The sequence below is a fragment of the Poecile atricapillus genome, chromosome 5 (genome assembly GCF_030490865.1).
Source record: "Poecile atricapillus isolate bPoeAtr1 chromosome 5, bPoeAtr1.hap1, whole genome shotgun sequence".
In the NCBI taxonomy this organism is placed as follows: Eukaryota; Metazoa; Chordata; class Aves; order Passeriformes; family Paridae; genus Poecile; species Poecile atricapillus.
In genome coordinates, this window is record NC_081253.1 from 18,116,081 (window position 1) to 18,138,741 (window position 22,661).

At 39.2% G+C, this 22,661-nt stretch overlaps 1 protein-coding gene across 5 annotated transcripts in view; it reads right to left on the reverse strand.

Moving 5' to 3' along the window:
• COBLL1 (cordon-bleu WH2 repeat protein like 1) overlaps positions 1-17,237 on the reverse strand; it is a 79,149-nt gene extending 61,912 nt beyond the window's left edge. The window contains exon 1 of one of the 5 annotated variants that reach the window (XM_058839585.1): positions 17,131-17,237. Coding sequence is in view for 2 of the 5 variants with exons in the window: in XM_058839578.1 (XP_058695561.1) it covers positions 16,047-16,369 (323 nt within the window). In the remaining 3 variants the exon portion in view is untranslated. Of the gene's footprint in view, positions 1-16,046; positions 16,579-16,668; positions 16,975-17,130 lie in introns of those variants that run through there. The other 4 variants (XM_058839588.1, XM_058839587.1, XM_058839579.1 and 1 more) reach the window with 4 other exon arrangements.
• Positions 17,238-22,661: the final 5,424 nt, after the last annotated feature.

A 22,661-nucleotide genomic window follows, 5' to 3' on the forward strand; every position in this document is an offset into this window, starting at 1 on the left:
AAAAGCAAAGAATAGTAACAATGGCAAAAAACTTCTGAGAAAATTTCAAGAAAAAATTTACAGCTAGGCCACCAAGCTATCATTTCTCTCTATCTTTTTACAATTACATGACTGCATAACTTTATCAGGGTGTTAAGTGATGAAGCTAAGTGACTGGGTGAAGGAAACAACAAACGCATAGAATAATTTAGGTTGGAGAAGACCCTTAAGATTATGAAGTCCAACCATAAACTTAACACTGCCAGGTTGTTATCTTCTCCACTGGAGAGATGAAACTGCCTTTTCAGGTTGTCCACTCCTGTTCATATTATTTTTTTTTTTTAATAATAAAAAGACAAAAGGCAATCATCCCTTCCATTTCATCAAACGTACATACAAGCTTAGTTGCCAAGGCATACAGTTGCAGGCCTTGGTACCCCACCTTCTTTTATCATCTAGCTCTTTTTGAATAATCTCAATATTTTATTGCCAAATTCAAATCTGAAACTCCCACTTATAGAAGCTTAAGGGATGTAAATAATCTGCTTCCTTTCTTGGCATCCTGCGTCTCCAAACATGACACTGTTACGTTCAAATCAGACTAAATCAGAAAGCCTGGACATTTAAAGTGACATTAAACAGACGACATTGTGGTCAGGCCTTTTAATTCTTTGATACAACAGCTTTATCTCTCACCAGTGTTGCTTATTTCCAACAAAATTATAATAACATAATACAATATAAATAAACTAACAAAGGAGAACTCTGACTGTATTTTCCTGGATTTGCTGTATATCATTAAGCTAAAAAGCAGACTGAATGATCTCTTATACTTACTATGATTTCAGTACTGCACTAGGTGCAGCAGAAGTCCTTACATCCACTGACCAAATCAAAATAAAACTCGGGGTGTATCAGCTGGGACTACGAAATGTTATGGTGCAATGCAACTATTCTACCTAAAAGTCAGTTAGTCGAAACAGCTCAGATCAATAAGCATTGATTCAGGGCAGATTAGAGTGCCTTCCAGAAAATACTGACATTTTCTGATGACAAAGCCAACATTTAACAATAGGAACTGGTAATATCCCTGGCTCTTGTAGTTTTCAGCCTTAAGTGAAGCATCGAAGGTTCTATGAAGAACAGTCTCCTTTTGGGTTTTTTTAATCTTTTTCTTCATTTTTACTACTGAGTATCTTAGCATGTCAAAAAAGTTTGATCAGTGAAAGAATCCATCAGAATTTATCAGCTCCTTGTACTTAATTTCTTCTTGATTTAATTCCCAGGATATCAGTTATTTTTCTGTTAATTGTAAGGTCAAAGAGGACCCCATGGAAGCAATAAGCAGCAAGAACTAAATAAACAGAAGACCGGATCCTTAATGCAAATGTGTTTCCTGGAGGAAAGGAGTAAATCAGTGCAGATAATGTAGTACAGAAGCAGGAAAAAAAGTTTTAAAAAAATCACATGTTCTGAAACAATCTGTTCAAAAGTTTTCCACTGGAACATAAGCAGCTCTTCAAAATGAGTGCCCTGCTGAGGAATTTATGTGCTTGCCAAGGTTTAAGTTACTAATCAAAAGCAACAGCTATTTGTTTTGTGGATGAAAAGTCATAGCACTTGTTCAAAATTAAAATAAACCAAACAAACAAATCACCATCATTTTAAGGTACAATACAAGTGCAGAGTAAGAGTTGCCTGTGTGAGTGCCTAACTGAGACAAGCGCTCCAGAATACATCCCACTTCATTACAAGTTTTAAGAAAAAGAATACTGGCAATACAATTAAAAGACCTTCCGAGTACTGAACCAGTTCAAATAATGCTTAATGCTTTTCAAATCCATCAGTTACAAGGTCACACCAGGGTAATTCCACAGCATGTCTCCTGATAACCATGCTTCTGGCCTGTTAAAGAACCACACATTTATATGAACAGCTAGAATTTAAAGTTTATATTTAATTTAGATATGTGGATTTTCCAAAACCACTTTCCAACCCTAAAACCTTATCCTTATTCAATAAACCACTGCTAGAGACACTAGGACATCCGATAACTGACAAATATATTTTCAAAAATTAGTTTCTGGCCCCAGAAAAGGTTGCCCTAAACGGAAGATTTTTATTTCTTTAAGTAATATCACATCTTCCCAAGTCCACCAAATATAACTTGATCTGTACCACAGAAACTCCTTGTGTTTCAAAAAAAAAGACTCCCCACCTGATTAATTCCTTTACAAATAGTAAAGAAATTAAACATATCTAAGATTTTGAGACTTCTTCCTCCTCTGTGAGAAAACAGAAAGAAGCAGACTGGAGAGGCCTTAGTTCTTAAAAACACATCCATTACTTGTTACTGGAATACAGTCAAACCCTAGTTTTAAATATAACGTTATTTTATTAACATTTTTGATAAAAAAATACTGAAAAGTGAGTACTATAAGGAATCAGGAATTATGAAAAGGAGATACCAATAGGTATCTCGAGAGCCTAAATACAGCTGCCTACAAAGTTCCTGCAATATCCTTCCCTGACAGTGAGATGTAAGATAAGTGATGGTAAATAATGGAATAGTCATTATGAGCACCAAACTTCATGAAAACTACACCTTTGAAAGATGAATTTATGTTCAAAGCACAATAGATATTAAAACAATATTAAGTTTGTGCTGTGTAAATATTCTTTCAGGAGTGAGTTTTATCTTCTTTCCCTTACAATACTGCATACCTGACTCACCACTGCTGCCTTTTCCCATTCTTTCTCTGTTCCTCTGCTTCCATCAGCAGCATGGTGGTCAGGATTCTTACTGCAGGGAGGCTAACTCTGTGCTTGAGTACAAATGCTAAGAGGATGACAACACTCCACTAATCAGTGTAAACTGTTATGCTAAAATCACTCTAACAAAATGGTTCTGGCTTTGAGGACTTACAAAAAAAAAAAAATCTATAAAAATATGGATATTACAGGAATACAAATTCAACTTTTATCCAGGTACTTAATGTTGTTCCAGATTCAGCTACTTTTGCCGAAGAAAAACTTATTTATATTTCCTAAAAACCAGTCTAGGCCATCCTACAGTGCACTACAGATCTACCATGGAGGTTGGAGTAGATGATCTTCAAAGGTTTTCAAAGGTTGCTTCCAGGCCAAATAATTCTATTATTTCCCTGAAGAGAAAAATAAACTGGTGGAAATCAAAAGCAGAAAAGTATTTTGACATACCTTCTTTCTGAGGAAAATATATGTGGATGTAGTGCTTAGAAGCATAAAACCTATTAGTTTTAAAAACAAAGGCAACATCATTCTAGCTGACATTAAGAAACAGTAGAACAGTACAAACAGGGCAAAGAAATCCTTGAAAGGAGAATATGAGAACAAACCAAAACAGGCTTAGGCTATCAAACAAAAAATTAAAGCGGCTACAAGTGAAAAAAACCAAGAAACCAGCAAGGACAGTGGCATGGAGTGAAAGCCACCTGGCCATTTCCAGATGCCACAACTAACTGGACACAGCTTGAACCAACAGGGTTTAACAGGCATTGGGGAACTATTTCACATCCTCCTGAGTAAAACCACCTTTGACTCATATATAGCAAAGGGGTTTTCTACTTGTTCTGAGCAATCATAAAGAGATAAAAATAACCCCATTCTGTTTGTCCTATTGAATAGGGGATTAAAATAACTGGCAAGGCTTATTTAAGTCATGAGCTTGAGGTGGATTCACCAGGTCACAATTGGAAAAGGAGAACTGCCAGTCCTTGATAAGCACAGCAATTACCATTCTTTTATATACAGAACCACTCTAAGGGAGTACAGCTTCCTTAAACAGCAATAACAGCATATCCTTTGATTTATACAGCAGTCCTGCAGCAACACAACCAACATCCTGTTTTCATCTTAAAGTACAGCTGGGCACTTTGTCTACAGGCTTTATTTATCAGAATCCCCATAACTGAGTGCCTTGTCATTATAAGAAACAGCACCCTTCAATTTAGCAGCATTTTATCTTCCTGGTTCTTTCCTTACAAAAATCCTTACACAGTACCTACCTGACCTACAGAGCACATACATGTTTACTGCAAACTTTGACACAATGTGACTTAGGTTCATAAATGTTAACTAAATACAGTAACACATTTCTCCCACCCAGGAAGTCCTGTAAAAAAACACCCAAGAAAATTCAGCCAAAAAGGGTTTTCTTACTTCATGGATTTCAAAGGAAAGGACAAAAATATCTAAGCTGCCAGACCTCCTAAAGCCTGTAAAACACACAAATTCCTGATATCTGAAACCATCTCTTTAAGTTCTCCCAGGATTTAGAAGTTTTCCCTGAATGTAAAAGCCTAAAAATGCCTAAAATAATATATGCCTAAAACATTTGATCAGACTTAACATGGATTATTTAATAATTCTGTATCCTGTGTTATCACAACAGTTGGAATCCAGTCAGAAATGCAGTAGTTTTCACATTCTTACCCATGAAAGTCACCAGCCAAATAGCATTTTGAATGATTTACATGCTCATACTCCATGCAGTAACTCATGAACATGCCATTCACATGTTGTCACACTTTAGAAATAGAAAGACCAAGAATGCTTAACTCTTTACCACTTCATTTTTTCAAAAGTTTTAGAAGAAATTGTTGCTTATTGAATACATTGAATCACTAAAAACTTATAAAATAAGGAAACTTTTGCTAGCTATAAGACATCCACATTTTTTACCCATTTATCTTCAAGCAAGTGGTAAGCTGCATGTCAGCACACTCTCAGAAACAAAAAGGCAATTACTAACACCAGTATAGAGCAAACTTCTTATTTAGGAGTTAATGGCCCTGATTCAAGAGCAATAGAAAACCTTGGATTTGTCTGGCCAGAAAACAGCCTGTGGTAGAGGCAAAGAACAGGCAAAATTACTTCCAATGCTGTACAGCAGAAGACAAAGTGACAAGGATGCAGATCAGAACATCACCTTGACCAGAGCGTCTACTCCTGACCTTAGTTGTAGAGATAGGTAAGGGACAAGTTCCAGATGGAGATTTCAGCAAAATGAAATAAAATTTGTCATGATTTCCCCGCATTTAACTGCAGCAGATCAGTGCTTCAATTCTTGCCATAAAACTGAAGCTAACAAGTGGAAAACCAGAGCAGTCAATTTGGATACAAAGTTAATGAGCAGCTATCTATACAGATCACCGAAGGCAGAACAAGACATAAACAAGGGAGCACTAAAACTCAGCTGCAACTCTGTGAACTTTTTCGAAGTTCACCCTCACCTTGCTGAGTAAAATTAAGTGTCAGTAACCTAAAGCCCACTGACTTCCCTCAAGTACCACATTTTCTCTCTCCCAGTAAGTATGGGTTGGGTTTTGAATGCCTCCCAACAGAGGAAATCCATGGAAAGAACTCTGGCTTCCTATCAGAGAAGAGACTGAAATTGTGGCTAATGGCCATCCCACTGTTCTTCTGACACACATAAAATGACAATGATCAGAATTTTAGAAATTTTTATTACATGAACAAAGTCACTAGCATAATGCTGTTAAGCTTAAAGCAGAAAAGCTCTTTGGATACAGAAATTCAAAGCTGACACTTCAAAAACATCACAAACTACAATATCCTAAGGTGAACACAGACAAAGAAACAAAAGCCCTGTCTAACACTAAGAACAGAAAAAGGAACTACCGCAGACTTCCATCGTTTGATTATCAGCAACTTATCACTGGCTTCTTCTGACTGAAGAAGAGGACATGAAGCTGCAACAAAGTGAATCCATCAGCTCAACAGCAGCAGCAAACCTACTCAGCTGAGAACAAGACACAAACTTCCTTCTGCCTAGAGAGTCCAGAAGAGAGGGAGAGAGGTATGCAACCTCTGTCATGTAATTCAATGACTATCAAAATCCAAACAAAGAAACCAAAAAAATGGGGGGAAGAGGAAAAACTAATCTCCACATCCAGTGTTGGATCTTTGAATGAATCAGCCTTTTCACAGACCAAGCAATTTCTTTCTTGCTGTCACTTAAATATTTAAGTGAAAATATTTGTTAATCAGTCGCTGGTAATCACAATGGCACACAATAGTGGTACAGCTACGTCAGTCTGAGAACATGACTCGCATTTTCTGATGGATCTCATTCTATTATCAGAAGCCAAAAGTTTTTTAAGTTGAGTTAAATGACTGTTTAGAATTCCAACCAATGCTATGCCATGTTTAGCTATGCCTTTTTGTCTTTGATAAAGGATCACATGGTCTTTTACAGACACACGGGAGATCGTTCAACCATGTTGAGCATTTATTCACATGATACCACAAACTGATTAAAGGAAACAGTCAGTGTATGACTGAGATGTGAAACATGATGTGACAGGATGTGGGAAAGGCCAAAAAGTGTAGATAGAGTTTTCCAGATCTCATTAGGATTTTAAAATTATTTTTAAATGAAAGTTAAAACATTATAAAGTACTTCTAAACTTGGAGCTTTTGTTTTCTGGTAACAGAAGGACTCTTTGAATACTTAACCACTTTTCCTTACTGAGAGTATGTTGTCAGCAAATTAACTGCACACTTCTCGAAGAACTAGGGTAGAATTTTGCAAGGGCGTTTCTACATTAAGTTGTTAAAGCACTTCCAAGTGGCCCTGACAAACATCTTTACAAAATAAACAATTCAGTGGACACGTCATTTCCTACTGTCCATCTCCACTATGAGCAGGAAGAGGCAGTGTCAGCCTGTCAGAGATACACAGATTTCATTCAGGAAATGTGAAGGAATATCCAGCTGTTCTTCTCTAGTGGAGACAGAATGCAGGACAGCTGCCTCTTACGCAGAGGGGCAGAGTGGTGACCAATACAACAGAGATCTTTCCACAAGACCACTCAGTCAGGGTACCAAGTCATTTCAAAGACTCCATCTACAGGAGTAGTATAGTGTAGGATGAGATCTCAGCATTTATGTCATTATTTCCAAGCAGCCTTAACTTTAACATAAGATTTTATTCTGGATTAAGTACTAGCAAGCAGACTTCAAGAAAAAAAAAAACTGCCTGTAAACCTGTTAGATGGCAGACTTTACGTATTATAACTAGAAAAACAAGGAAAATTTTGGGGCAAGCAAAAGCAGGAAGGAAACCTAACACCAGGAGTCTATAAGCAGTACCTTGAAGAAGACCATCAGAAAAAAAACCAAAACAAAAACAAGAAGCAATTGATTTGTTTGAATATTTCTAAAACTATCACAGTACCACGTCCTCATTTTTTTTTTTCTAAAATAAATCCTTGTGTACTTTTAAGGTTTCATCCAACATTTACAATTCATTGCATTTCTCTCCTCCTTTATTAACTTAACATTTATGGATAAAGATGCATTACAGCAGTGTATTTTGGGAGGAAGACTGGAAAGTTTCTAAGAATGTTTGGGCAGTGGAAATATAAGAACAGTCAAAGAGAGATGCTTAGAAATCAGACAGAGATTCCAACAGCTCATACAGTGATGTCAGATTCTTATTACTTTTCCAAAATAAGCCTCTTCAGATTCTCTCTTATACCCCTCACTACTGAAAACCAGCTCTGAAGAAGTGCTTATAAAATGTTTTGGTTTTCCCTATCTTCTATATTTTCACCTTGCTTTTCTACAAAAGTGAAGTGGCATTGCCTGGTGCATTGAGAATATCACAACAATACCTAGGAGGGGCAGGGGAGATTTTGTGCCCTGCACTGCAAAAGAACCATCAGAATAAATCTCAAAAATTATCTAGATTCCAAAATCCTCTGATCGCTGCACATGCCACTTGGCAGAAAACCAGAGCCCTCTCCCTACTCCAAACAGCCATCAGGAAATGAGAGAGAAGCATGAAGAAGCTGAAGGAGTAAAGACACATCTGACCTAGTTCCATCAGGTCATTTCTATAAATTCCTGCTAATCTATCATACGGATGTCAAATTATATATATGTATCTAATTCTGAGAAAGGACAGCATGTAATGAGTGAATGAAACTCACATAAAATTGACTGATACTGGCCCAAAAAAGTCATAGGTAAACTCTGACTTGCTTGAATAAAGAAAAAAAACAAACACTCCTATTTCATGTCTATAGCTATCACTGACTGCCTTAGGACCTTCAAGTTCTGCAATGACCAAGGCATTGCTCAACTATACATAAAGATCAGCAACTGCAAAAAACACACTTTAAAATGTTACATAAAAGGGCCTGGGATACCCTTCTCCCCTTCAAAAGTATAGTTAAAAGTATTCTCAATGCCCATATAAGTACCAGGGAATAAAATGTTCTGACCTAGGTAAAACAGAATACACAATTTTTAAACACAAAACCGTATTTATAAAAAGAAGGATTTATAGTTTCAGAGTGAAGTCAGGGAAGAGGAATTAGATACAGGCAGAATGGGATACAGGGAGGGAAAAAAATAAAAAAAAAATTATACATACACATAGAAAGACCAAGCTGAAAGGCCAGGCTTTTTCTAAATCCGAAGATTTAAAAGAATGCACAAAGCCAGAATGCTAAAAGATCCACTCAACTTCCTGGGTTCTTACCCCTTCAGGCAAAAATGAGGTACATCTTTCTTTATTAGTAGTTGTAGACTTACAAACTTATTTAAGATTGGCCAAAAAGGAACTTACTCCAAGTAGTGAGTACTTTAAAAAGTGAATGAGGTAAATATAGGTCAGAGAGTGTGCCAAGGATGGAATTAGTGAGGCTGATTTGTAATGTGGGTGGAAGGAGAAGATCAAAATTGCAGGCAAGGGGAAGTAGGAGACCATGAATCAGAGACCAGCAGAGGATACAGAAACGTTTATGCCTGGAGACTTCAGAGGGTAAATGGAAAAAGCAATAACTCCTCAATAATGAAGGCTGGGAACCTGGGAACAACTTTCAACATATAATGACATCTGATTTATGAGGAATCAAATATTCAGAATTTAATTTTTTTTTAAAAAAAAATTAAGATTTTTAAAATCAAAGCTCAAATTTCTGCTGTGGGTTTGAATTTCTGATTTTATACACATGCCTGAAAATTATCAGAAATTCCTCCTCTAGAAATTCCATTGACTACACTACTGTCATCAACTAACACACACCTTGTTTGTCTTACTAACTAAAGAAGTAAAAAACACATCCATCAATGCAAATAATTTCTATACTCTCAAAGCCAGAATGGTTACATTTTAAAATCTGAACTTTATTTTTTAATGAGAAGGAGAGAATGCTGAAGTTCATAGCTACTAGTAAAGAAGTATTTCATCTTTGCCTCAAAGGGTTATATCCAACACAACAAGTTGTAAACATTTGTTTTTTCAACTTTGTTACTAATAATTTGGCTTCTCTTTTTTTTAGTAGATCAGAGACAAAGCATTATTCCTCCCAAATAAAAAAGAGCTTTCAGCATTGCTGTCACAAGAACAGTTAAACAATAGCCAGCTCAGTAGATTATCCTATACCTATAATATTAGGCCCAGTTGTTTTGTCAGTCTAGTTTGACAGTACAGAAGGACTGAGATAGGTTTTACAAAAGTCAAGAGCAATACAATAATACTTAAAAAAATGGCAAACTAGTGAATGAGAAAAAAAACACAAATCAAACTTGGCACATCATATTCTTCCCTAATGCCCTTCAAATTACTTTGAACATTCTTATTTAACTCATTTAATTTAGCAAAGATCCCAGCACATCAGACAGAGAGGGGAGGAAGGAGGGAACACAGAAGGACTAAAAACCCAAACAAAACAAACAGTCAAGCTGAATGAAACAAAAAAATGTGATTCGTTTTGTGAAGAAAAAAAAATTAGAAGAAGCAGTTCCTCCAGACAACTTTGTGAATTGTAAATCTGTATTAAGGGCAGAGATGGAAATGTTTATGGTCTTCCCACTGCACAAGGTTTAAAAGTTACCTGTCAAGCCACACATACAGAAAAGCTTCAGTCTTTGGAAGAAAACTAATCTGAAGTTCTGACATCAAAGCAAGGTGAAATACCAGAAGGGAAAGCTAATTGTCAGCAGAAAACCAAGGCCCAAGAAAATAAAAAACGCATTGTTAAATCAATACATCAGTAACTCAGGAATATTAGATTGAAAATTGATTTGATTTTAAAGAAAAGGGCATATATTTCTAATGTTGTTCTTTTGAGATAGGAAGGTATTTTCCTTGTTGGAGGTTTTCTGTCTCTTTCTGTTGGAGGAAAATTCAAGCTCACAACATTTCTTGTTTAACACAGGGCAACAGTTTGCATTATTTGGGAAAGTGAGGTTTATTTGTCCGTTATTAAGATTCCAAAGCAAGTAGCTCTATTTCCAGAAGCGAAATGAAAATCAAATAAACATGCAGAAAGTATTTTTAAAACACAGCTAAGAAAGCTTCCAAGCTGTACTATTTCTTTAACAAGAACCTCTGTAGAGCTAAAGCTTGCAAGAAAACCAATGCTTTCTCATAGAAGAAAGCTTAAGCCCAGCTAAAAATATTCACATGCTCTATTTTCTTTAACTGAAAATAGTAATCCTGATAACCATAGACATGCAGCAGAGTTAACATTCAAACAAGTTCCCACATGAGATATTTCACAGATAGATTAGGGACTCATCCTTTAACCACCTGTGGCACTCTGGTCATTTACAACAACCAAACAAATGCATATGCTTCTTCGAAACCAGATAACCTCCTAGCAAATAAAAACAAATCCAGGAACTCTGAATTCTGTAAGAATTTCCATTGTATTCCATCTCTGCATAAAAAAATCCCATTTCTTAAGCCATGAAAAAAATGCAATTATATCAGTCTATCACATGAAGATTTTAAGTCAGAACACATCTACTAGAACTCCAGTAGGTAAGTATTTAAATTTACTTCATAAAGAGCTGCATTTTTAATTGTGAGACCTTATCTTAGGAGAGAATTCAGGTGAAGCATCAAGTTTTTAATTGGTTGCTACAGCTCAGAACAGCAGGGTGGTTTTCCCCCTTGAGCCCTCCATTGTTGCAAGCTGCACAGTCAGAGTTTCCTCTTCATTGTGCCAGTGCTGGGCACAGCCACAGAACTCTCTCTACAGGAATCTAGGAGCCAACATCTCGGCTTCTTGTCATCCTCTAATGCCCTGATGTCAGCTCTTTTAGAGCCGTACACAGTGATACTCACAGTGAAGAACACTTTCTCGAACTGCAGACAGCTATGTGAACTTAAGTCAGAGTAGCAGGACAGCTGCTGGGGAAGCAAGTGAGAGCCAGGTGAGAAGAAAAGAAAGTGCACAATCAGATCTGGTTTAACTTGCAAGCAGCCATAAAAGAGAACACCTGGCATTCCTTGTATCAACTATGTTAACACAGCAACTCATTATACTGACTTGTTAATTTCTAGAATAAAAGAATAAATATTTATTTGAGCCTGCTAACCTTGTTACAGCTCCAATGGCTGGCTGGATAATCTGGCATCTGCTGTTCCCCAGCACACACAAAACTACAACAGTGGCAGCTCAGAACAGCAGTCAGGCTTGAAAAACCAGCACGCTCAGAAATTTTTTTCCAAGCAACAGTCAGAAATGGTACTGCACTTTATGAAGGGAGACATATTCAGGTGTTGCCAGATTACAGGAGAAACAATTTGTCTGTGACTTTAAAATATTCCTACTCAATTATTTTGTCAGTCAGATGACAGAAGTCCTGTAAAGACCTTCAGTTTCCTCTGGAATCTAAGATTTTAGTCCCCTACAATGGACTCTTCTTCCACCCAACACAGATGGGCCTACTCAAAACAAATAGTGATTTTCAGGTTTATGTAAACACTCTGGTCCCGTTTAAAGTACATTAAAAAAAATCCGGTAACTGCAGAAAGAAAATAACCTACCCTAAGGTAACACCAAAGCCCACCTTCCAGTCTCAAGCATTTTTTTCCCCTCAAATGCTTTTGATACCTCACTATCTAGCTCTCACTTTTCTTTTTCACAGGATATCAACACACTTGGACAAAGCCTGGAAATAACTCTGATCTCTATTTGTGTATTACCCTCCTACACATTTTTTCACCCTAGTATCCACATTCCACCCCCTAATGTTTTCTTGATCTCATTCCCACAGCAACACACTCCAACAGGGAACATTACCAGTAACTCTTCCATAGGCACCCAGCTATGACTTCAAACTTGACAAAGTTTGAGTAAACAGCTTTTAAATACAACATTCAGTTAATGGCTGCAATGGCATTCCACTATTTGAGGTTGCTTTGCTTTAGGCAGATACATTAAAAATAACAACATAATCACCTCAAGAAGTGTTATGTGTACATTTAGAACTCAGCTGGCAAACTGGCCCCTGGAATGATTAGTATTCAAGTGGCTCCTGATGGGCATCCACCCACAAAGGAGCTAATTCCCTGCTTCAAACATCCAGCAAGCTCTACAGTCCCAAATTCTCAAAATTCTTTCCATTTTGTCATTGCTCATTTACTTGTTCTTCATCAGGGTCATAGGGTGAGAAGAACATGCTAAGTATTATCTTGAAGTCCTCGGTCTAAGAAACAGAAGCACATCTAAGATAGGACTACTTGTTAGACCCACAATGGCCTAACCTCTGATCCTACACAGGGCTACCACTTAGCAGCACGAGTACAAAAGGTCTTGCATTTAATGATAAACAAGTGTATACAATATACAGCGCAGTGGAAACAGTTAATTAATTGCAAGAGAAAAAAGTAGCTTCACCTTTACGTAAATTTCACCAAACTGAGCAAATTCAGACGCATACTGAAGTCTCCACCCCCACTCTGGGGCTGTGGCTGGGGCATAGAATACTTGGTTTGCAGCTATTGCCACATTTGCTGCCTTCCCACACTCCGCAACAGGAAGAACTTTCATTTACACTTGAACAAACCTGTGGCTATGTTGTGAGCTGACTCACAGGAACGCTTGAAAGAGAAGGAAGAGAGTTCAAATCAGTATTCCGAGCTTGACACCAGATATTTGCCAACACTATGCCACAGCTGATGTCTCCGTAATGTGACTGAAATGATTTGATAAAAACTCAGTTACATGGAAGAGAAAAGGTAAATTTCTTGGGTTTTCTGAAAACATCTCTCACTTCCTGAGGCAGCCCTGGAAATCATGTGAGAAAGACTTTTCTCCTGTTCTCCTTAAAATTTTCAAATACATCCACTACATCAAGCAACAGTGAATAGGAACCTGAAGACAGAAACAAGAAATGTTTCTGGCACTAAGCTAATCGAAACTGTTTGGCCCTGCCCCTTTCCCCACACAACCAGCTCTATCTTCAGCTCCTGGAGAGCAGCTCCATCTCCTAAGCACCTTTTTGTTAGACACACAATGAAAATGATAAAAACAAAGGGGGTTCACTTGAGTAAAGTAGGTCAGAAGCTGTTATTTTGTATGTAAGCATATAGCTTTAAATACGATTTTTGGGAACAAATGAAAGAACACAAAATTCTCAGAAATATTACAATAAATTTAAAGGTAGATCTCAACATGAAAGCTAGTATTTCAAAGGATATCAATATTATATTTATCAAAATCCACATTTGCTCCAATACTTTAATGGCATATTAAGCCATAATACAGTTCGTCATGGTAAAATCCTTTATCAACTAGTGACATCTACTTGTAATGTAAAAAAGTATTTACTTCAGGTTATGGGATTGCTGTCCAGCAACAGCAGAAAAATTGTGTTCAGAAGCTAGGATGCCAAGTATAGGCACTTCTTTTTTTATTTATATGTACCAAATCATATATCTTCCTATCATTTCATAAAGTAAAATCAGCTCTGTGATGAACAGGAGCAGACTTTGTCAATTGGCCTGGCAGGAGCTCTGTGCTCTGAGTGCTGCTCAGACTCAGGCTAAAATACACAAGCTATAAAACTGCCTAACTGTCCAGCCAAGTTTCTCCTGCCAGAAGAAGAAACTATGTGTCATAGCCAGCCACTTACTGGACACACCTCCTATTCACCATATTCCAATATTCCAGCCAGTTGCTGGGCACACTCTCTATTTACCGTATTATAAACCAAAAGGCCATTTTTTAAAAATTATTTTCTTATTTACCTTGAATGTACAGAGAGAATATCATGGGCATGTTTCTCAATGAATATTTTTAATATTTGTTAATATAATATTAATATTAACAATAATGTTGATTGTAAATTATATTACATAATTCTGTAATATTGCGTTATAATTATCTATTATAATTATCTATTGTGTTAATTATTAATAATTAATATGTTATTGTTTTGTTATTCTATTCATATTAGTACTTATGTTTCTTACAAAGATTTTTATCCATAACCGGGTTTAATAAACAATTTTTCAATAGAAAAGCAGAATCCTGCACGCAAAAAAAAAAAAAAAAAAAAAAATAGATATGACGGGATCCTTTCCCAAAACTTGTCCCCATAGATCTGATAACAAAATTCTGTGTTAAAGAGCCACCAGTGATCAAGTTATATAGGATTTCCAAGCTTTAACTAACATCAGTGCTTGAAAATTTACAAAACACTACCTTCTTAGCAGTTAGTGTAAACAAGCTTTCCCAGCTGCTAAGAGTTACCAGCAATAACTCCACAGAACTTCCAACAGTGATTTAAGAACAAATCGATTTAAGAAACAGTTTTTAGCTGCAGATTAACAACAACCTGGCTAGACAAGTTAAAAAGAGATGTAGTGCAGTATATTACATCATTTGGTAGTACATTTAAAGAAAAAACACTATTTCAACTGAAATTCTTCCCAGACTGCATAAATTTTCCGATCATCTCAGGGAGGGAACGGTAACTGCATACTATTCAAAAATGTATCTGTGGACTATTTTCAGTAAAACTGGGAGTTGTCTTCTTTTCTGGTGCACAGAAAAAAAATCCACATTTTTTTCCTCAAATCCACCATATCATGAGCAAATGAGACCATCTTACAGAAATAGTTAAGACTGACAATAAAGAACTTTTATAGCAAGAAAGGTATGGCAACTTGATTTTCTAAGTACCAAATTTTATGTGAACAACTGATAAAAGGCCTGAAAATCTCCCTGCAGGCATAATGCAATGGGCATTACTGTTAGCTACATGTTTCTCAAAACTGAGAAGTGGATGCTGGCAGATGCTTGCAGTCACATAAAGGGAACTTAGACATCAAGCAGCAGCCAAAATTCACTGTACCAAATAGCTTTATGGCAGGCAACAGGCCTAGAGAAACTGTCAGAATAGCCAAAGGTTTATTTGCGTCTTTTTGCTTGTTTTTGTGTTCCTGCTCACAAACAAAACTGAAGACTTTCAAGATATACTGTTTTTGTCACTCCCTAACCTGGAAAAAAACACTATTATCCCACACTCAGTCCTTCCAACTCTGCTTAAGTACACAGAGTCTTGAAAATGCAGTAATTATACCTTCTACATTGATTAACAATATGGTTTCTCAATGGCTACATATAAATGCGGAATGGTGCAAGGCCTTAAGTGAATAAATACCCCTCCCTTTATGAGTCTTCCACACTCACTACAGTCATGACTTCAAACCAATTTTTTACTGCTGCAAATACTACAGTAAATTCCCGTCATCTGCACCTGTTTATCCTGTAGCCACTTGGTCAGCAATCCAAGTAATCCATTTTTGCAAATAGTATGGAAGCTTCACAAAAATGTTCATGTTAAAAAAATACATCATGTGTTTTGGCTATTCTATTCACAGATAACTTCAGCAGTCTTACCAGTATTTTGATTTGTTCTAGTTCCTAGTGAAGTCACCGCGTAAACTAATTTTCTTCAAACCTACCTGACTAGGTAAGGAAAATCCTCCTCTTCCTGATCTATAAATGGAGTAGTTTTACTTCGGATTTAAAAAATATATTCCTTAATGTTAGATTTTCTGCCAAAAGCAAAATAAAAACAGAGGGGCCCAATACGTAAAAAGAAACAAGCCAGCCCTTTTACTACTCCAAACAGATGCTGCTTGTTTATTTTCTTTTCCTCAGCATCGGCAATTCCCAGAGCACCGAGGAGGGCGCAGCCCTCCCAAACCGCCGCCACTCTCACCCAGAGTGCTGGAAGTTGACTCCGCTCACCTAAGGATGCTCCGACCGGCAAGTGCCGACCTGCAGGGATTTGCCGGAGGCGCCGATCCCGGCAGCGCCGTGCACCCGGCAGGTCCCGCGCCGGCAGCGCTGCAGTCCGGCAGAGGCACCGGGACGGCAAAGCCGGCGGGCGGGCTGCGGCTCGTCCCTGCGTGAACTGCCCGCGGCTCGGGGCCGGCGCTGCAGCCGCTGCTCGCTCGGGCACGGCCAGGGAGGGCGGCGGCCGGACGGGCCGGTCCTGCAGCCCCTGCCAGGGGAAGCGGCCGAGGTGCGGTGGAGGCGCCGCTCCCGCAGCCGTTTAACGGCCGCTCCATCTGCCCGCGGTGCCGCCCGGGGCTTCCGCCTCCCCCCGCCGCAGGAGCCCGGGAAGGGGCACGGGAGCACGCTCGCCCTCGCCGCTGGGGAGCCGCCTCTCGCCGCTGGCCGCCTGCCAAGCGCCGCACCTCACAGCCGGACGCGCACGGCACCGGCCTCTCCGACCCGAGCTGCCCCCTCGCTCTCACCTCACCTCACCCAGCCCCGCGCACGGCCCGGCACGGCCCCGGCTCCCGCCGGCTGCCCCTCCGGAGCCGGGGGCAGGCGCGCTCCCTCCCGCGCCCCGAGCTGCGCTTACCCGGAGGGTGGCGGGGCTGCCTCCGGCCGAGCGCGGCCGTCCATGCCGGCGGCCGAGGGAGCGCAGGGCGGGCGCAAGCCGGGGACCCGCCCGCACAGCCGCGGCTCCCCGCCTCACCTGCTCGGGGCGGGCTGAGGAGGGAGGCCCCGCTCCGCAGCCCCCGGCACCGCCTCGCCCCCGAGCCCGGGCATTCCCCGCTGTTTACGGCGCGGACGCTGGGAGCCTGCCCGCGGCGGCGGTCACGGGCTGCGCCAGGCTCCTGCCGCTCGCGGAACCACACCTTGGGCGTAGGGGAAAAAAAAACACAGAAGCAAGGAAAAAAAAAAAAAAAAAGCAAAACCGAACTTCGCGGGGAGAAACTTGAAACGCGGAACCTTCCCCGCTCCGGCACGCACAGAGACACAGAGACTCCCTGTTTCCGTCCCAGCGCCTGCCTCCCTCCCTCCCGCCGCCCCCACACACCCGGCTGTCCCTCCAGCTGCGGCCGGAGTGGGGACTCCGCTCGGCCCCGGCCGCGGGCTGTCAGCGGCCAGCAGGGGCAGGGCCGCTCTTCTCGGCTGGAATTTTCCTCTCCCCGAGCGAAGCGTCCCGGCGGCCGCCTCAGGCTCAGCCCGTTCCCATTCCAGCCACCAGGGTGCGAGGCGAAACCCCCACAGGTGGGGAGCGCCAGGCGCGGAGCTCGGGGCCGGGATGCGTTCGGACCCCGCGGTGGGGTCCGGCACCCTTAGGCAGACAGCGCCCTGTGCCCGCTGCCGAGCGCAGCCCGGGGCTCGGCTGAGCCCCGCCGTGTCACGGGTGACGAGCTCCCAAGACAGGAGTGTGTTCAGGCTGATCTGAAGTTTGCTCGCTGAGCATGACGGCACCTCGCCTTTCCTAAGCAGTAACTGCTGAGCAGATCGCGCACTAACGCTCTGCATACCTGCGCTAGCACAGAGCGCCGTTCCTGCTGTGCTGTGGGACCGGATGATGTTGTCCAGTACATACAACTCTTTATACAGATTTTTTCCCAGTGTTTAGCAAAAGTTGAAAAATAGCCAACATCAAAGCATTTATACCTTTCATTTTTTTCTACGTAGTTGTTTTTCTGACTAGTTCTAATATTATGTATCTGGAAAAAAATTAATTAATTGACCATTCGATGTGAACACTCATAATACTCGATGTTAATATTCTTCCTAGCTAGTGCAATACAGTATATATAGCATTGTATAGGTATTGTATATAGCATTGTAGAGGTATTGTACTTCAATAACATTTTGCTTCTCCCTATATATGCCCTTCTCATCTGCAGTGTGCTTCTTAATAAATATTTTTTTCTGCTTTTCTGCTTTTCCACTGGGGACTAACCCTGAAACCACCTGTTGTGACAGACCCTAGAGGCTGTTCACACCCTGAATAACCACATGCCATTATCAGGCACACCCCATCAATCTGTGTATGTTTCTTAAACCAAAAAAATAATTACTGATGAGTCAGATGCATTTTCCGTGGTCCGGTTTTCAGAGAGGCAGTGTTCAATTAATTGAGAATCTAAGGAGCAATTTCATTGGGAACCTTATGTAAGTTTTGGAAACACTTCTCTTTTGACAGTCTACTTTTTATTTTCACACTCCTCAAATTGTTCAGCCACTTCCTAGGTTAGGATGAAGGTTGATAAATTCTTTTGTATGTTGACTGTTCCTGCAATCAGGATATAGTAACTTTCTGCATCCAGTTTGTAGCATTAGTTTAAGTACAGAAGAATTCTCCACTTCCAGGCATCTACTTCTTGTGCAAAACCATTATGTGACAGCACCTCCTAAACTGTAATGAAACTCCCATGCTGCAGAAGTGTGAGATGTAATGATATTTCAACTGAAGACCCTGTAGCTGATTGTTTATTACTTAGAATAATTACACGTATTGGTGTGGTGTTGTCATCCCTTCTAATAAATTTTGCTTCACCACCAGTAGGTAAGGAGCTGTTGTAACACTCCCTTTATAATCTCATTTGAAAGCCAATATATGTGATAGTCTAATTCTTTTGGCAAGTATTAATGCCACAAAAATTCCAATCTATTGAATAGCTCACATGGGTTCATAATAGAAACTCAGCAATGCCAGGCAGAAAAGTGACATTAGGGAAATAGCCTAAAAAAAAATTATTACTGGTGACAATTTCCAATAGAGACTGGTGGATTATCTAAAGAAGCAGTTCACTGAATAATGCCAATCTCACTTTAAGAGGCTATGCTTATTGTCTTACACTACCACATGTCTTACTCTTATCTCAGTTGTTAACTAAACACATCTGAAATTCTGATCACTGGAAACACTGTAGGCTCTAAATTGAGTGCCTGCAGGCCATGTTCTGCAGTGGCAGTTTTATAATAACTAGAATAATAGTTGGGTTTATAAGGTACTTGAGATACCATTTCTCCTCAGGGTCTCAGTTTTTAGAGAGATTTTGGACTCCTATGGCACTTTGTTTCTATATCAATAGAAAATCAGTTCTGTGTTTGAGTTTCAAAAGACATTGACAGAATCAAATGCTCTTTTTAAAATTCTTCTATTTTTATAAAGTTTCCAATTTTGTCCTGCGCTCAAGACATTGTTCATACAAATCAAACATAACTCTTCTACACAATAAACAGAAGGCTGCATCAGAGAATACCAAGTTAACACACTATTCATTGTCTCTTCCACTGAATAGCCAAAGGAAAAAAAAACCCACAACAAAACATTTAAAGTCCTCCAGCTTTTCAAGCTGATCCATGAAGCAGATATCATTGTAACAATTAATGAAGTAGTAGGTTATTAATTGCACCATTGCAATAATGTCATCTTTTGTCCCTGGTTTGAGGTAAAACAATCATTTATCTGGAGGCATTAATCCATGTGGCAAGCTGCCACATGCTGCACTTGGTAAATGTACTTGGTGCAATTGTGTATTTAGTATAAATGTTTGCAGATTAATACCCAGTTCTGATTACTGTTAGCATAACCTTCAAATTATGCAGGTAGTGAGAACTGCTAATTGCAAGTGATATTTGAAGGAGAACTTCTACCTTAGGTAGAAGTTACAGGTATATTACTAGCTATGAGATTTTTATACAAGTTAAATTACTAAAAACAAAGCCTTGCCTGTTCTAAAAAAACCAGCAATATCTCATGGCATTCTTCGTAACAGTCAGAAGTTGTCCTAGATGGCTTCAGTCCTTCTGGTTGCTCTCCTCAAAAAGTTACCAGAAATGTGAATACAAATATTTTTTGAATGAAAGGTGCTGTAGAAATGTAATGGACAATATAATTTTCCAAGAGGTATGCCCATTATTGCATAAGGTGGAAGCTTTTTGAAGTGTTAAATAGACCACAGGAACCCTACAATATTTTTCACTATTGTTAATGTCTGCTTACAAGGTCTTTTTAAATTTCCTAATATATAACAGGTTATAGTGACATTTTGTGATTTAAGGATGCAACCTGAATGCACTCATAATGTGGTTTTGTACACTGAAAATCATACCGTGTCACTGTATAGTTGTTTTGAACATTATTGTGCTAAGTAAGTATCAGATTACAGAACTGAAAGGTGTTTTCTTTGTTAAATTACTTTTCTGAATGCGTATTTAAACAAATTTAAAACCTAAGCAGTTTATTCTATATGTTTTATCATGTACAGGATACATGATAAAAATCAGGTTTTTACACCTATACTATAAAGGTAAAGCAAGGAAATATTGTATGATTCTTCATTTTGTTTAAATCAAAATTAAATCCACATGTAATTCTTCTTCTGTGGAGCAGTCAATCAGCTTACTTTGCATCCTGTTGAACAGTTGCGAACAGTTGCTGTTTGTGTGTTTGCATTCCAGAAGGCAGGTTAGCTTTTGGGAGCCTGCACACACATGTACAAAGCTAGTGAAAGCATTGCTGCAGGCACAGGGACAGGTTTGGGAGCCCATTTAAACTGTGCACTTCACTGAGGAGCACTGCTGCCTGTACACAGCGCTGCTGAGCACACACCTCGAATCCTGTGCTCTGTTCTGAACTACAAGAAAGACATTGAGGTGCTGGGGCATATCCAACTTTGGCCTGATAGACAAAGTAGAAAGAAGTCCACAAAAAACTACCCCATACACTTTCAGACATAGGACTAAGTAATTTCTGCCTTTAGTGTAAGGTTTTCCCAATAGTCAATACTGCCCCAAATAGTTTTTACTCTTAATGTGCGTGGGGACATTACAGGCATTTACTTTCTTAGAGTTACACTGTCCTTTTAGGTCATATTTAAGATCTGCAGAATGATACTATGATGCACTCTCATTACTATCATTCTGTTTTCACACTGATAGTATTTTATTTTTGCCTTTGTATCATGAAAGTGAATGTTTTGCTGCTTACAAGTCATGATTTCTAAGTCATTTTGTTGCTGAGCAGTATTTTTGGGGATGCAATAAATAACAATTAGTGAGGTATTCATGTGGATTAACACTGCAATTGAGTATTAGAAGGCTTCAGACAATGCTGAGTAGTGAGTGATATAAGGTGTAGAATCACATACACTGTGAAGTATCTTTGCAGAGTTAATTATTTTTTAAACAGTTTTGTCTAATTCTTTCAAAACATGTTAACCACGGTAGTTGCAATGTAAGATAGATGAGAATTAACTTAAATGTTAATCTTAGCTGAGGTGTAGAAGAAGCTACAAGTTCACTAAATTGCTCTCATACACTGAATTTCCACATTTTGAATGCACATAGTGTGCAAAATCCTCAACACTGAAGTCTGCAAAGTCTAAACAGTAAAAAATATTTCTGAAGAAAATCACTTCTGGAAAGAAATACATTCATAATATCTGTTCAATTGATAAGTAATTCATTAGTTTATCCTTTATTGTATCATATAACACTATAAGAAACCTTATCCCCTTTTCTTATTAGAAAAATACACTTAGATACAAAGGAAATTGGGGATTTCTTCTACAGAGATAGAGAAAATGTAGCAATAGCTAATTTATAAGCGTAAGAGTTATTTTAGGTTTTTGAAATATATATTGCTATGGTCATACTATGGCATGAAAAGAAGATGTATTAACCAATGAGAAGCCTTATGCTGCACAAATTTGTATATCTTGCTACTTAGCCAGCTTGCTCAGAACAAGCCTAGGTAACTTTACAGGCCTCATGCTTTCTGGACAGCCCCGAAGGTGCTACATACACACAGTGGAATCTAATGCCATACAAATTAAGATGCTTTGGAAGCATGGAGAGGGAGTTAAACGCTTCACTCAGATGATATGGACTGTGTTCTTTGATTAGACAACTGAACAAATGGGAAGGAGGGTAGGAAGAGGCGCTTCTCCTCTGGAATGCTAACAAGAAAGTGATGTTGCTCTGTGTGCAGTGTGCTTATTCAGGTGTGCTTTAGGGACCTACGGCTGGGATGGGCCCCACAGTGGAGCTCCAGGGACACATCACGTCTGTTTTAAACATGAGATAGTACTGAGATCTTCAGCACAGACAAATCAAAGATAGTTTTCATCACATATGTGCACATAGTGAATTCTAAGGACCTGAAGAAATGTATTTCTTTGGAATAAAGCTCATCCCACCTTCATATGCTGGCAGTTTCAAAAATACAACACTGTACCAAGGTATATTTAAGTCACATTGTAGGCACATATCCTGCTTCATAGATCCAGAAATTATTAGTGTTCTCAGCTTTTAGAAAGCTGGATTTTTTTGCCCCCCCCCAGTAAACATTTGAATAAAAGTCATGAACATATACTTACACAAAGATTTCAGTCAGAGTACCTGGCAGAGTTCACCAACCTTTTCAAAAACACTCTGGACAGAAGCCCAAGGCTGTGTATTACAACTGAATGCGGCTTTAAGTCTAGTATAAGCTTCATCATTGGGAGATAAATCATTAGTTACAGAAATTCTTTGAGGTTTTAATCTGAAAATTATTGCTGCTCTGAGTTTGAGAGCCTGCATAAATATTTTCAAGTA